Genomic DNA, 16,632 nt, shown 5'->3' with positions numbered 1-16,632 from the left:
AGCATTCTCTATTGCCTAAGAAATTAGATTTTTAAATCCCTAAACTTCTGTTACCAATGAAAACTCACTCTGTGGTTTTCATTCAGTTTTACACTGAAAAGTACTTACCAAGGAGACCAGGCTGATAATACTTATATCAAAGCTAACATTCTGGATGGCATACGCCAATGGCTTAGGATCCATTGAGGGAAAGGTCAGTAACCAGGCAGAAACATACATGATGGGTGCAGACACGAACGTGCTTATTACCATCCCTGAGGTTATCTACAAAAATGAAACCAAATTGAGGAAAGGGTCACAGTCACACTTAAACAATTACCTTAAACTTTAAATAGCCACAGCATATTAAGGCATTCTAAAATAAAAGCAAAAGTCAGGAAAAAGACATCATAGAATCCAGCATGTAATCTAATAACATATTCCCCCTTTCTGAGAGTTCTTAAAACACGGTTGGGTGGCCAGATGGCTCAGTTGGTTAGAGGGCGAGCTCTCAACAACAGGGTTGCCGGTTCAATTCTCACATGGGCCAGTGAGCTGTGCCCTCCACAACTAAATTGAAGACAATGAGCTGCCACTGAGCTTTCGGAGGGGCAGCAGGTTAGCTCAGTTGGTTAGAGAGGTTAGCTCAGTTGGTTAGAGCGTGAGCTCTCAACAAGGTTGCCAGTTCAATTCCTGCATGGGATGGTGGGCTGCGCCCCCTGCAACTAAAGATTGAAAATGGCAAGTGGACATGGAGCTGAGCTGTGCCCTGCAGAAACACACGGTTTCCCAATATTCCCCAATTAAAAAAAAAATTTGAAGTAGCATTAAAGAAAAACATAAGATCAGTTAAAAAAAAAAAAGGAAACAGTTATATTCCCTTGGCTCCTTTCCCAATCTATACTCAGTTTATATTTGCACATAACACATAGTAAACATCCCACTACTCATGGTTATCTTCCAGGTTCTAGGAAGTAAACCATATTAATGATCTAATTAAACTGATGACCAGTTTCCTTTGATACTATTTCATAAAATACAGGGCAATAAGAGCAATTCAAAAAGAGAAAAATTATTATGCAAACATTTTACAAATTAAAAAAAGGCACTGACCTTTGTTAAACAATTTAGTTCCTTCATGTTATGTTTCAAAAACATTTATTCTAATGCTGTATATAACATCTACAATATGCTTAGACACTGGTAACAATTTGGTGTTGATTTTAGCTATTTACTGCAGTTGATTATGTGGTTTTTTTGCATCTGGTGGTTAAGTTATCAATGAATGAAGTAGGTTTTTTCCCCTCAAAATTTCAAAAGTTACCCTTCGGTAAATAACTTTTAGGCTTAAGTATAAGTACAGCAATAAAACACTCAAACTAAAAAAGAATAATTAAAAAAGTCATGACTGAATAAAGACCCCAGATTGAATAATTCTACTGTTATGTGATGGTACATGATACCTCCTTGTACACAATGAAATAGCTTATAGATATCAAATTCTCATAAAAGAATGCTGATTTCTGTGTTTTGGAAATTTATTTTCTACTAACCACACAAACGATCAAACTTAGAAAGTAGTTTATACATACAATCTCTACTTCCATGTTGAACTGTGTTGCAAAGATAGCCACTCCTGGTGCTACAGGAAAGACACCATACAAAAACGCATAATTCGATAAACTTGTATGGTTCACTATACTGCCGCCCTTGTCCAAGAGTTCCACCATTTCTCTGCACAGAAGTGGCAGCACCAGGCTGGAGAAACAAAAAATGCATCATAACTTGAATATTAAAGCATGCTGGTCCCCAAGGAGTAAATTACTCTAGTGAACTTGGCATTACGTTATTCTTCTTCTTCCTGCCCAGAAGGTGTATCTATTGGCATGAATACATTCCCTGTATGCCCACTTGTGGACCCTTTGTTGAAAGAATCAAGAATTCAACTTGGAGCCATTTATACTATAACGTTATTCTAGAAACACTTCAAACATCAGGGATTAGGAGGAAAAAAATTCAGATTTTTTTATTTTACAAATAATTTTCTTGAAAAAGTTGTAATAATAGTTGCTGTTTCTTGCTTCCTCTATTAGTTCATTGAAACGTTAAAAAAAAGATTGACCATCTGAGTAAACTTTTTTCAAGAAAATTACTAAACTCAATTCTGGAAAAAAAAAAAGCTGGTCTTTATTATAACCAGAGGTTTAAATGGTTCAGGGAATGATAACAATGCTGCTCAATTAGATTCTCAAAACCAGTAGAAAAATAAGTATTTTACAATTAGCTTTTCATCTTTGTAAAGACAAAAATATTTAGCAAAGGGAACTGAAACAACTAAAATAGGGCAGAATATTAGTGAAATCCAGACCCTGTGAAGAGTCAATTATTAAACAAGAAAGAACATATTAACAGTAGCTGAGCCACTGGAGCTTTCCTTTAAAAAGAACAAGACCAAGGTTGATGATATTGTCACAGCAGCACATAGAGAGATGCTCTAGGATGGAGTAAAGAACTACTCCAAAAAAAAAAAAATGAAAATATTGAATAGGGATCAAAGACACAGAAAAAAAGATTTAAAAAATGAGAATATTTAAATTCTACTTCTAAGTTGAAGTTGATACTACTATTATTGTTAGACCCCTATTTATTACTATGGCAATATTAATTAATACTTTACTTCTGAGGATAATACCATGATAAACAATATTCAGAACTTATATTTATTTTTACTATTTTGAAAATATAGATACTATTTCATATTGCACTGGTCTCATGAATTGAATTGTCTATACAAGAGCTGAATTCCATAGTTAAATATGCCCCAAGTACCTTGGGATAATCTTGCACTAAAATTGATATCATTCGCACCATGAAATAGAACTCCATGGCTAATGAGCTAAGTAAGGTGAAGAACTATTAACTAAGGAGCTGATAAGAACTTTTTATTTGTCAGGCTAGGATCAGATGTTTGATAGTAATCATGCATATTGACTTACTTCTATTTAGAAATTCAGCCACCCTCAGAATTACAGAATATTTTCCCCAAATTCATGATAAAAAAATTTATATTCAAAATTATTGTTTTATCATGATTAAGATGCTTTTGACTTTAAGATTTTAATAGATTTAGAAAACACAGAAATCCTGCAAAATTCCTTAAAAATACAATCGAACTGGGACAGTAGGAGATATTAAGTAAAATTATATAAAAGCTGAAGGGAAACCAATAGTCTTTATCCTCTGACAGAAAAATGGATTACCTACACGGAATAAGGAAATGACTTTCCACATCATATTTTCCTTTAAATCACAACTATTCAATTCAGAGGGATTATTACTATTAGACTATTGAAAGGGGAAAATAGTTACAGACACATCCTAATAAACTGGCTAAATTCAAGGCTTTCACAAAGTACAATCCTCAAGTTAAATAAGTGCAACTTACAGTTTAGCTGTGATGAGAAGTATTAGTACAACAAATGCCGACTTCTTCAGTTTCTTGATTTTTCCTACCATTGTAAGACCAAGATAAAATAGAGCTGATCCAGAAAAAGAATTTGCAAGTCCATCAAGAAAATTTTCCATATATTCGGGCACCTTTTTATCAAGAATAAAATTGAAGGCAATGCCAATGAAGACCATGAATACTATTGGGTTCTGTAATACATGCAGAAGTCCAAGTCCCACAATTTTTACTTTGTTTTGCGATGCATTTTGGGTGTCTTTCCATTTCTGGATTTCACAAAAAATAAACCCTATAGGGTTTAACATCATAAGAGATATTGGTGCCACCAAATAAATGTACTGGAGATATTCTGGGTATGTAGTTTGATATAAAGCTTCAACTGAAAAACAAGAATTAAAATAGATTTAAAAATAATTACCACAGAAACATATTAATAAATTATGTATATGTTTTTGAGCTTAATTACAGCATATTATAAATTAATCTAAATAGTGCAGAATGACTTCATTAGCCTTGTTTTGTAAAAAGTACATTTTTAGTAAGAAAGCTAAAAAAGAAAACCAAAAAAAACCCCAAAAACCACACATTATTATAAAATGATAAGCAACTTTTACAAATTATTTTTAGTAATACCCACTAATTTTTACTGAATAGCAGCTTAGACTAGTCACAATAAAAGGGCAGAATTGTAGAATTCCTAAAAGAAACAATTCAAAGTAAAATTCTTGTAACAAATTAAATGCTTAAGTAGTAATAGCAACAAAGTGGTTGTTGGTTCCTTTGAGAGAGAAGTTTCACTGGAGTGGTGAAGCAGAAGTCAGGGTATGGAGGACTGAGAAGCAAGTAGGAGACCACGAACTACAAAACAAGCACTGAAGTGATGGAGTCCAAGTTATACAGGAGAAGAAGTAAAGATGGGAGATGGCTGACAGAAAGTAAAGGGGTCAGACACTGGAGTTCTCTGAGAAGTCTAAGAAGTACATGGTGTTGGAAGTTTAGGAGTTCAGAGTAACTCAGATAGTGAACTACTGAATTTAATATTTCCCAAATGACTAGGTCCAGGATGACCTAAGATGGCCACGTTAGTTGGTGGCTGAAATGGAGTACAGAACAACATCACTGGAGATTAGGAGGTCAAGGAACTAAGAGGGCAGAGAATTTGATGGGTAGTCCACATGGATGCTAACGTCAAACAAGATAATGGCAAAAGTTGCGAGTAGAGAAGTTAACAGGGAGCCAGATAGTCAAGTCTTCAACGCAGGAGGAATGACCAGAATGAGGTCAGCAGATGACAGCAATGAGTTTAAGCGGTCTAGTCAGGAGCATGAATCTCAAAGAGGTAGCTTTTATAAAACAACAAAGAACAATGGCCCACCAGAGGTACAAGGTGTCTATGAGGATGCCAGTCCTATCTACCACTGCTCATGCAGTATGCAGGTGGGAGAACGGGCAACCTCCATTTGAGAGGAATGAAAGGGAATGAATGGCTTTAGGGAAGACCAATGAAGATTCGGAAGAATTAGGGATGTAAAATTGGATAAGAAATGTTTGGGAGGGGAATACAGTGGTCATGTAAAGCACATTAAACTAACACAAATTCAACTATACCCTCTTAGGAAAACAAAAGTTTTTTTTGCTTTTCTTTGTTTTGTTTTTCATAAAGCATGTTCCCAAATGTAAACTAATTACTTCACTTGCTGTTCAATGGAGAACAACAATGCGAGAGAAAAAAATTTCGCTCTGTTAGACTTAGGAGAAATGGTACGGTATACACAAAGTATGCGTGCTATATTTTGTAGGTGACTTAAGGGCTTTTTCAAGGGTTTGAATGTACATGATGACTTTAGAACTTAATCCCTTCTGAGTCACCTTAGAAGGGGGTAGGTGGGTTGGATCAGACTTTTAGCAGTTTCTTGGTGGAAGTGAGGGGTGGTGGCCTGGTCGTGGGTTGATCAGGGCAACTTAGAACTTTGAAGTAAGCAGCCTGGTCTGTAGGTACATTTTTGGCAAGGAGTTCTGAAATTATTCAATCTATTATATGAAAGCTGATTCATAAATGATTTGAGATTAAGAAAGATAAAAAGAACAAACACAATCTTTCACAAGGAAGGAGGCAACCATGAGGAAAAAAAACATACAAGATTAACTTTCTCAATTTACATTAAGATAAAGTGACAGAGGTAGGAAAATATATTTGTTTACTTGGGATACGTAAGTTCAGTTAATATCATGCACATGTCCCATTAAAGTTATGTAACTAGATTATATAAGCTGCAGAAGTTCACCTTGTTCTCATTAACTAAAAAGTACTTTTTATGAGATTCAATTCCCTTTCTTTAGCTAAGCGCATACAGAGGTCTGTAATAGTTCTGAAATAAAGCACTGGTTAAACAACACATATTTGATTACATAAAATTTCACAAATTCTTTCCAATTTCCAAATTAAATATACCAGTTCTATACACCTCAGTAGTTTTCTTTCATGTTTCATAAGGTTTCATCTTTTAAGTTAAAAAAGCAGCACTTTTGATAACCATTCCTAGGTACCTATACTTGTTGTGATGAGATATTCTATCTCTAAGAGAAAGGCATCCACACCTGTCCATCACTCTTTTTAAAACAGAGAGTATATTTTGGAAAAGCCTTCTGTTTTCAATCTGAGCAGAAGAATTTTCCCAAGTGGCCAAGATAAAATGCGTAAGGTAATTTCCTTTGACAACTTACAGCACACAAAGCCCCTCCCCAGAATTTACTTTTCTGGCACACTAGCACTTAATCTCCATCATATAATAGACTTTAGATTGTTTGAAAGCTCAGTGCAAATATGAGCAACAGTCTTTATTATCTGTGGCTAGCCATTCACCAAGTACTTTCTTCTTTTGCAGGATCTTTCATATTTTTCTCCTCTTGATTCCTACTACGGCCACTAGTCAAAAATTTCAAAATTGGGTTAATGTGTTTCCAACCAATATCCTTTTGATTTTTCTTGACCACCCCTTTCATCCATTATATTCACTGCTGACAATACAATACCATCTAAATCTTAACTTTCAAAAATTAAGATTTTCCCACAGCTCTCACCACCCATAAGGACACCACCCATAAAACCTTTCTTTTGACATTCATAGTCCAATCTCCACAACTGGCCCCTTATTTACCCACCTCATCTCTCTGGGAATACCCATCTATTCCGTAATACAAAGCCTCAATCAGCCAGTTTTATATCATAGTTACACCAGACAAACATCAGATTCATAACTAGTTCTACATGTTGACCCCAACTTCTTGAAATCTTTCCTTTCTTATCTAAATCTTGCCTACTGTTTCTCAGGTACCACTTCTTCCACCAAACCTCCAATTTATATCATGGATCTCCTCTTCTCTGGATGGCTCTAGTACCTTGTTTTATACTAGGGCCACTTAAACAAATTCTAAGTTCAAATCCATCTATCACCTCCAGTTCCCAGCAGGGTTGAGCAAATCTGAAAATAGTTGCTGAATGCAATTAACACATCAATGAATATCAAAGGTTTCAGAGTAAAAATACATTTTATAACACACAGTAATTTAATTGTTATTTGTTAACCTTTTTCTTTTTATATCCAAATTTTCTCCTTTTTTTCATATTCTGAATATTTATAAAGCAGGTTACTACTGGGGTATTTTAAGTCAGTTGAACAGGTATTTAAAGGCAAAAGAAGTGTAGTCTAGTGGGACAGCAAAAAATTGGGAATAAGTAAACACTTGTTAAATTACAAGAAGAAAATGGTTCTACATGGAAATTTCAGCCCATTTCTGCCATTCATTTGCATAATTACTTAACATTACGTCTTTATAAATTGGTAGTGCTATTCTTTTGTTACCAATCTGAAGATGGTTTTCCAAATCTGAAAAAAAATATATGAAAAAAGTGACCCATATTAACAAATTAGGGTTATAGTCAAATATATCAACTATTAAGTTCTAATTAATACTTTTAAATAAGGCTCTTGGGGGGAGGGGAGAATCCCACTATGCGGAATTATACATAGCTTTGAAGAACTAAGACAAAATTAGCCACCCACTGTGGCTCCTTTTTTGATTCCAGCAGGTTTTCAATCCCTAGCAACTAATACAAAGACTCAGACAAGATCATTCTATTATTTAACGGGCATATAGTTAAATGCTTCATTTCCTTTTTGTTTACAATTCAAGCACTAGAGCATAATTATGATTAGTCAGGGTACTTATGCTATCAGCATTGTTTGAAGAATAAATTATAGGATTTAACTACGCCCTATTAGTGTCTTTTAATGACAGAGGCAGGGAACCACTCTGATTTGCTGAAATCAACATTTCACTGTGGTAGATTCTTGGTTTCTTCTCACACTCAGATTTCTTTAAGTATTTATGAAATGAACTGTTCTAAAAAACAGTGAGCTTCTTTTTCAGTCTGTAATAGAGCACTGTAGTTTCCTGTCACTTGGGTATAGATAAATCATTTCAATGTAGTTTCATAGACTGTTATAATTGTCATAGTATAGAGAAAAAAGAAACATGACTGTCCTTTTTCTTTATTCATTACCTACCTTCTCCTGAATCACCTATAAATTGGACTGATGTTGTGGACCAAAGTCTTAAAAAGGACATTTCTTATAAGCTGTGATGTTTATCTGTGAACAAGAGAGTGGGAATTCCTGGGAGAGGCCATGTAACAAAGTGAGAGGGTCTTCTCTCTAGAGACACAGTCTTCTCTGTTCATACTGAATGAGGCCAGAAGGCAGATGGGCATGGACTGCAATAAAAAATAACCTCACTGCAGCAGACACACGACCCTGTAGCTCTGTATCATACCTTCTAATCTGCAGGTATATGAAAAAAGTACTTCGGTGGTGATGGAAGGAGAACTGACTCTGGGTGGTGAACACACAATGGGATTTATAGATGATGTAATACAGAATTGTACACCTAAAATCTATGTAATTTCACTAACAATTGTCACCCCAATAAATTAAAAAAAAAAGTACTTCTGTGTATACTATTAGTTTCTGGTAAAGTTATTATCTACAATCTAATGTTACAAGAGCTCTTATATTACTTGTGGTTTAAAAACAAAAAAACACCCCACAGATATTACAACTCAAAATCTATAAGCCTAATCATCAGGAAAAATTGGGCTAGCACACTGCTGGGAACATGATTATTTCCAGATTCACCGATGTAATGTGGGGCATAAGAAAAGCAGCGATGAACATGGCTGACTACATTTTTTTAGTTGGAGAGTCTGCTTTGATAAGAAAATGGACAAACTCATTTAATAGGTCTTTTTCTACTACTCCTTATTTTATGGACTACTTATAGATTAACGTCAATATAATAAAAATGTTGATTCTCCCTGAAAGTCATGTATTACAAGGGCTAGTTGGGTCTTCTAAGGAGTAAATGGGCATGTTACATAACTGTGTAGCATAAGAGAATGCCCTGGATTTAGAACCCGAAGACCTAGGTTTGGGTCTCAGGCACCTGTAAACTGTATGACCTGGGATAAGGCAATTAAATCTCTATAAACCTGTTTCCTTATTTGAAAACGAGGACAATAATATCAGCTCTACCTCAAAAGAGATAGATACATAAGAAAGTACTCTATAAACTATTAAGTTACAAATGTTAGTTCTATTTAGGGTTTACTAATCTATGAAAGCATGAAACTATATACTTACAGTTTATGTCCAAATTAAGATACAGCAATATATATTAAATATTTAACACTACGACACTGAGCTACTTCTCAGGTCCTTATAACATAAATACCTTGACAAATTTAAAGTATTAATGACTTTGAAGAAATGGATAATCACATTAACTCCTTGCCCTTATTTCCAAAGTCTTTATTTAGATGCTTGATTCATCGTTAATTTTAAAATTCAATAACATTAAAGAACACCTACCTAGTTTCTGACTATTTACAGCTCAGTTATTTAAGAGCCTAGTTTTTACCCCTCTCATAAACCTCCTCCTTTACTCATAATTATTTAATTTTTAAGGTATATCTGTTTCTGGTAAAAGAGATGGAGGAGAAAGATGAAAAGTATAGTCCACTAGAATCCTTTTGGTGCCAGAGGTGAGATAATCTGAGGGGGGGATGTCAAAACTATTGGATAAAAAATCTGAAAGTTAATGGTAGATTTCAATTGTCCATTTTATTAAATTTATTTCAGTCTCTTGCTCACAAAATATATCAGAAAGGCCTTTATTTACCCCCTACATCAAATTGCACCTCCTCATTCCTATCCCTCTATAATACTTTACTTATTTTTATGGCCCTTGTCATTACCTGATATTATTTTAATTTTATTTTCCCATTAAGATGTAAATTCAATATGTGCAAGAATGTTGTTCAGGGGCAGACGGGTGGCTCAGTTGGTTAGAGCACAAGCTCTGGACAATGGGGCTGCCAGTTCGATTCCCACATAGGCCAGCGAGCTGTGCCCTCCACAACTAGAATGAAGTCAATGAGCTGCCACTCAGCTCCCTGGTGGCCAGATGGCTTAGTTGGTTGGAGCGCGTGCTCTCAACCACAAGGTTGCTGGTTCGACTCCCGCAAGGGATGGTGGGCTGCGCCCCCTGCAACTAGCAATAGCAACTGGACCTGGAGCTGAGCTACACCCTCCACAACTAAGACTGAAAAGACGACAACTTGACTTGGATGGAGCTGATGAGTCCTGGGAAAAACACACTACTGTTCCCCAATAAAAAGTACTGGAAATACACACTGTCCCCAATAAAGTCCTGTTCCCCTTCCCCAATAAAATCTTAAAAAGAAAAAAAAAGAAAAAGAATGTTGTTCACAATGTATTCACAGATGTATTCCCAGCAACTAGCATAGTCATGGGTACATAATGGGTCCCTATGAATGAGTGAATGAATGAATGTTTGAATGATTAGATCCATAATATTCAGGTCCTCACATTATGATACACGATCAAAGCACAACATAATCTTTAACTTAAAAATAAAAATACTGGGGCAGCAGATAGCTCAGTTGGTTAGAGCATGAGCTCTGAACAACAGGGTTGCTGGTTTGATTCACACATGCACCAGTGGGCTGCACCTTCTACAACTAGATTGAAGGACAATGACTTGGAGCTGATGGGCCCTGGAGAAGCACACTGTTCCCCAATATTCCCCAATAAAAAAATAAAAATAAAAATCTTAAAAAAGTAGTTAACTAAGTATACACTTCCGTAGTGGCAGAGTGTTCTGGAAAAACAAAGTTTCCTTTCAATATATTTCAACATTCCAAATTTGTATGTTACTGCTTCATCGGGAAAACATGCACACATAGAAATAAAATCAGGCTGCTTTAAAGAGTTGGAAAGGTGAAAAAACCCTCACCATTTTTGTTCTAAAACAAGGAATTAACTTCAACTAAAGTACATTGACATTTTGAAGGACAAGCTCAAAAATGAGCGTTAATGTAAAATTAATATATATTCTAGATGGTAAGAAAAATAAGGGAGGGGAAAAAGTCACTCATAAATTTCCACTGCTACCATTTAATAATGACTGTTTTTATACAGACACATGCCTATCTTTTTTACATAATTTAAATCAGATTTCAATCTCTCCTGGACATTAGACTCCTTTCACATGTTATTATTGAGAAGAAAAAGAATACTATTAGGAAGAAAATTCACAAAGCTTATTCGGATATGACCATTTATTTTAGGTAGATCTTTGAAGGAGCCTCAAACTCTGAAGTTAAGGAAAAAATATAATTCATCCTAATTTAAAAGATATTTAAGAAAAAATATGAAAGATTTCTCAGATACAAGAGTATCTATCACTAACAAATGGTTAGATAAATTAAAAGCCTTAAATTTTGTTACCTTCTAAAACACTTGTATTTTTTAAACACTTGAAAAATAAAAAATAACTTACCTATAGGGTATCCCAAGGCAAAGTCATTACTTTGTGTAGCAAAAATAGGGAATAGTCCAGCTTTGCTAAATCGACTATCAGGACTGGCAACCAATAAGGTTAATACACATACAATGAAAAATACAGAAGCTTTGGCAATTAAGATACTATATAGGAAAGACCAATCTACATTGGTTAAATTAAGTACAACCATGTTTTTGAATAATAAAGCTGGAAGTGCAAATCTGGAGACAAAATTTCCCAGTCCTTTGGCCTGTGTTGATGTTATGATATTGGCCCTTCCTGCTATGTAGCCACAAAGGACTATGCCAAAGCATTCCAGTAAGGCTGGAAAAAGCTTTGTTATTGACATTGAAGGTGGGTCATTAGTGGAATTAAATCCATGCATTACTGATGAGGACAAAGTCTTGGTCATATTGACTGCAATGGTTAAGTTCTTGGCAGGTAAATCAGAAAAAGAATTCATTTTCTTTCACCCTCCAACTCCAACCAGATCTGTGGAAATAAGGAAGAAAGAGTCAATGTGACAATCAATAAGAACAATTCTTGTTGAAAGGATATATTGACAAAGCTAGACTTATTAAATGGCCAAATAAATACACATACTTTTCTTCAACTACCATCAGAGAAAAATACAAGGTGTTTTTCTTGTGGGAGTGTTTCCTATCTAACAATAACCTCTTGACTCTCAAAGGTGGGTCACCTCAAAATATTTATGTGCCTGTCCTCTATTCAGTTTCAGACCTGAGTAAAGTAAGATACACCAATATCACAGCTGCAATGATGCCCCGGGGTCTCCTCTCATGATCCACACTTGAGCTCCACTTACTGATTAAGAGCATGGAGCTCAGAATCTCTGCTGAATGTTCACCTGCATCAAAATTCTCTAGAAATGTCATAGGTTCTCAGGGCTCCATCCAGGAGACACACTGGACAGGAGGGGCCTTTCCAGCTTGTGGTCATACATAGGATAGGAAGAAGGCTATAGTAAAGTATCACTTATCAACTTTGAACCAATAAATTATTTTTTCTATGCTTCACTTTCCTCATCTGTGTAATGGTAATAACTGTACCTACCTTAGAGGACCTTGAAATTATTCAAGGAAAAGTCCTTAGAGTCACATCTGGCACAAAGTAATCATTTAACAGAAGCTAAATATAATTTTTGGTAGCATGCATGAGAGAGAAATGATGGCATCCCACCAACATACTCTTACTTCCTTTTGGACCCGCCACACATACAGGTCTTTTTGAATGCCCCACAGTGCCTTTGTGCCACAGGGACTTTGACCATGCAGTTAATTCTAAAATGTTCTCTTCTCTACCCGCCCACCGTCTCTACATCATAACACTTACTCATCCACCAAATGGTACAGTTCAGGAGTTGCTTTATCAGGTAAGGCTTCTCTGATCCCATAGCCAGGCCAGGAGTTTTTCTCAAATAGAATCATGTTCCTTACCTTCAAGCCACTTTTTTCGTTTTATAGTTATATTATGCATTAGAGTGCCTATTTGATTTATGTCTCTCTCCTTTACTAGACTTTGATTTATGTCTATCTCCTATATTAGTCCCCAGAAACAGGGTCTGTGCATGGTTTTGCTTACTGCTGTGTCCCTAACATAGTGCATGGCACACAGATTCCATATGTGTAGATTTATTTCATCATTTAGTGAATCAATGTTCTCTTTTAGGAACTGTCTAGTTCTTGGACAGAAATCTCTCTATATATATACTTTTTATAAAGTATTCTAAGTTTTTTACTATAGCAATAGGCCCAAGACCACAGAATGTGTTCCGAAATGTTCAAAAGTTGTTCATAAAATGTTAAAGAACACAAAATGTGTTGTAAAATGTTCTAAAGATGTTCAGAAAATGCTAAAGCAAGGAAAAATTATGTATGCTAATATCACAAAACTTATCAGACTCCCCTCTTGCTGCCAGGCACACAATCAACATGCGGTTTGGACAACTCTGCAACGAATCAGTTCTTATTAGTAACTTGAAATTAATAGGGTGACAATTGCCAATTGCTAAGTAATGATTCTGCATTAACCATCTAAAGTGGCCTTATATAATAAGGTCAAAAGTAAAAAGAGCTCATGCTTCCTGAAATGTACAACACCTAGGTTAAGTTCTCAAACACCCACATCACATTAAAAAGACTCAGATGGCAGGCCACAACCCAGCAACAACTGATACTCAGAGGTGTGAACGAGATAAGTTTCTTTGTGCTACCCTGGTATAAACTGAACAATTAAAAGGAAACTTACATTTAATCTGGATCAGGACAAGTATTTTTCTACTAAGATTAGATAGGAGTGGTCAATATACACAAACCCTACAATACTCACACGCTTGAAGTTTAGCAAGTAAGCGTCAAATTATATCCTGGGAAAGCTACTGGTTGCTACAGGTACTCATAGTTGAAGTAGGAGCTGGTAAACAATTAAACAAAGGTGTTAAACATTTAGAGCCTTTAACGATATAGACTTGAAAAGACAGTGCTAAAGAACAAGGCGATAAACTTGCCCAGTTTTCTGTTATTTTTTTTAGAGTTCCCTATTTTTCTCTTCCTGGAGTATTAATAACTCATACTGCTCACTACCCCTTATTTGTACCACACTAGCATATCAATCTTGGTAATTTTTTAACCAACAGTTTTAACTAAACTGGTGATTGTTCAGTGAAAAGAGTCAAACATACTTGAACCCAATTTTGGGCCTTATCACTTATCAACTCTTTGGGCAAGTTACTTAGCCTTTCAGAACCTTAGCTTCCTCAGTGGTAATATCAGAGTAAAATCCTCCTTAGAGGAATATTGTGAGGACTGGAGATTTTATACGCAGCTTACCACAGTAGCTTATCACAGAGTAGGCTTTCAATAAATGGTATTAATTGCTATTAGGAGTTGTAGTGCTAATACTAATGATAAGAATGGTAACAAATTAAATATAATTCATTGGCCTATGCCAGATCTTAAAACAATGCTTGGTATTAAAGATCCTCCAACTAAAATAGAGGGATGGGGAAGGCCGTAAGGTTACCATTTGTAATTTTATACCTAATGATTAAGAAAAGTTTAACCTCATGTATTAGTTTGATCGTAAATAGTTGTTAGCAGGGAAGGGAGAGCTCTCAAGGTGATCGTCAAATAATTGTAGCAATGCCCAGGTTTAACTTTCAGTTAGTTGAAGAGAAAAACTCTGAAAAGTAATGTGCCCTTTTCCATGAGGTTTCTTTTAGTGTTCCTCAACATTATAAAAGCATTACCTGTAGCTGAGGGAAAGTCAAAATAACCAAAATGGACTTATACAGTTTTATCTCATCTTAACCACTTTTCCCCGCAATGGGAGGAAAACATGCTTTTTAGAGCATTCTTTTAAAATGAACAGGAACCACAGCAACGGAAGTTTTTAAAAACACTTACATCCAGTTTTTTCATCTCTTTAAAAACAAGGCTTGTTGCAGAACAAACAAGTTGATCTGTCACAGTAAAAAATCACTCACTGGGGCAGGGAGTGGAAAAATACTATATACAAATCACTTCGGGCTATTTCATATTGGGCTAGGATAGAATCAGAGAACCACTGAAATTGTAACAACTGATATTATTCAGTGAAAATAGGGAACCGGCTTCTGACTAACTTCCAAGAGAAAGCTTTAAACTCTTAGGCTGTTCATTTCTCAAACACCCAATATCCTTTACCCCATGGGAAAAACATAATACAGTGTGGTTCTACTAAAGTACTCTTAATTCAATGTCAACAGGCACATCATCCACCCACTCCCACCTACTCCTAGAGGACCAGTATCCTCCCTAGAGATCCGGGGTGGGGAGCACTCAGCACTGCTCTTCCCTTGTCCCTTGCCGTGAGGGATAGACTTTGGCCCTCCAAGATAAGGGTGTGGAGAGTCGTTAACCATATAGGCCTTCCAAAGAACAGCTGCCAACCAGCAGCTGGGCAGGCAGCAGTGGAAGCGGAAAGGCAGCTCAGGGTCTGTGCCTGGGATAAAAAGTTGGTCGTTCAGCTTCCCCAGGGCATGGGAGTCACAACTTCAGGGTAACTGACATGCTCCAAAAAGGGGTAAGGGGAAAATTGGGGGCAAAGCTCCAAGTACATAGGCAGTAGCTCCCAGGAGGGCAGATACTGAGGCCACCCCTTGGAATAAAGGGAAGAGGCCGAGAATGACAAGCTAGATGCACGTGCAAGGTGATGCTCCTCAAACGGGACAAGCCCCCTCTTCCCCTATGTAAGCCTTCCCGGGAAGCCGTGCACGTCCTAAAGGAGGGCACTGCGGGGCAGAGGTGGGCAGGCGCAGGCAGTGGGCCTGGGCGCCAAGGGCTGGGTGCTGCCCACCTACTCAGACTCGGAGGGTTGGGGTACCGGGGACCCGCCAAGTCAAGCCAGGACCCACAGGTCCGCACCCGGGGCCCATCTCACCTGCTACGTCTGCATCCCCGGGGCCGCGAAGAGAAGGGAGTCTGTGCTCGCTGTGGGCCAAGCAGGGAGGAAATCACCGTCATCTCCCACCTCCACCCCTCCTCGCAGAGAGCTGCCAGCTGTCGGCCGCAGCAGTTCAGTCACGTTCCGCGAAAGTGAGGTGCAGAGAAGCCGCGGCCCGGTCAGCTCCTCCCAGAGCCGGCCGTGAGGTCCCGCCCGGCCCCGCCCCGCCCCGCGCGCCCCGCCCCGCTCCGCCCCGCGCGCCCCGCCTTCAGGCACCGCCCTCGCCGCGAGCTTCCCAGCCACACAGCCCCGGGCCCCGCCCTCAGGCCCCGCCTCCAGCTGCCGGGAAGCGGAGGCCTACGGCCCCCAGACCCCGCGCCAGCGTGCGGCCCACTCACTAGACTCCGGTGGCGGGATTTCCGGCCTATCGGCTCCCGCAAGATGGCGGCCGCCGTGGGTATTTCTGATTTTGTTTTCCTAAACTCACAGGCAGTCGCGTTTAGTCTTTCCGCCCAACAGCTTCGTGTGATCCGCCAATTCCTCTCTTAGTTAACCTAGCTAGTTATGTTTATAGCAGAGTTTAAACGCAAGGATTTAGACCGGGATGAGAATCCCACCTTCCACATTTCCTAAGGCAGTGTGACCTTGACTTGACTAAAATAGAGATTAAAATGTCTGTAAAGCTTTAGCATTGTGCTTGATTTCGAATAAGCTCCCAGTCCCTGACTGTGTTTCTATTGTGGGGGAAACCACATGCATATCCTCTTGGTCTATCAAGGGGAAACTGGTTGTACTGGTGGAAAACTTTTATTAGTTTCTTG

General features: G+C 37.6%; 1 protein-coding gene across 3 annotated transcripts in view; it reads right to left on the bottom strand.

Annotated features, from left to right (window-relative positions):
* Positions 1-16,019, bottom strand: part of GPR155 (G protein-coupled receptor 155) — a 36,792-nt gene extending 20,773 nt beyond the window's left edge. For 2 of the 3 annotated variants that reach the window (XM_033111399.1, XM_033111401.1), the window contains exons 1-6: positions 15,809-16,019; positions 13,718-13,801; positions 11,366-11,860; positions 3,425-3,824; positions 1,572-1,737; positions 109-264 (exon numbers count right to left, since the gene is read on the bottom strand). In XM_033111399.1, the coding sequence (XP_032967290.1) occupies positions 109-264; positions 1,572-1,737; positions 3,425-3,824; positions 11,366-11,831 (1,188 nt within the window). In that variant the 5' untranslated portion in view covers positions 11,832-11,860; positions 13,718-13,801; positions 15,809-16,019. The remainder of the gene's footprint in view (positions 1-108; positions 265-1,571; positions 1,738-3,424; positions 3,825-11,365; positions 11,861-13,717; positions 13,802-15,808) is intronic. The other variant, XM_033111400.1, reaches the window with a different exon arrangement.
* Between the last annotated feature and the right edge of the window lie 613 nt (positions 16,020-16,632).

The sequence above is a fragment of the Rhinolophus ferrumequinum genome, chromosome 8, assembly GCF_004115265.2.
Source record: "Rhinolophus ferrumequinum isolate MPI-CBG mRhiFer1 chromosome 8, mRhiFer1_v1.p, whole genome shotgun sequence".
Lineage (NCBI taxonomy): Eukaryota > Metazoa > Chordata > Mammalia > Chiroptera > Rhinolophidae > Rhinolophus > Rhinolophus ferrumequinum.
Note: the sequence above shows the minus strand (reverse complement) of the source record. Positions and strands in the feature narration are given on the sequence as shown.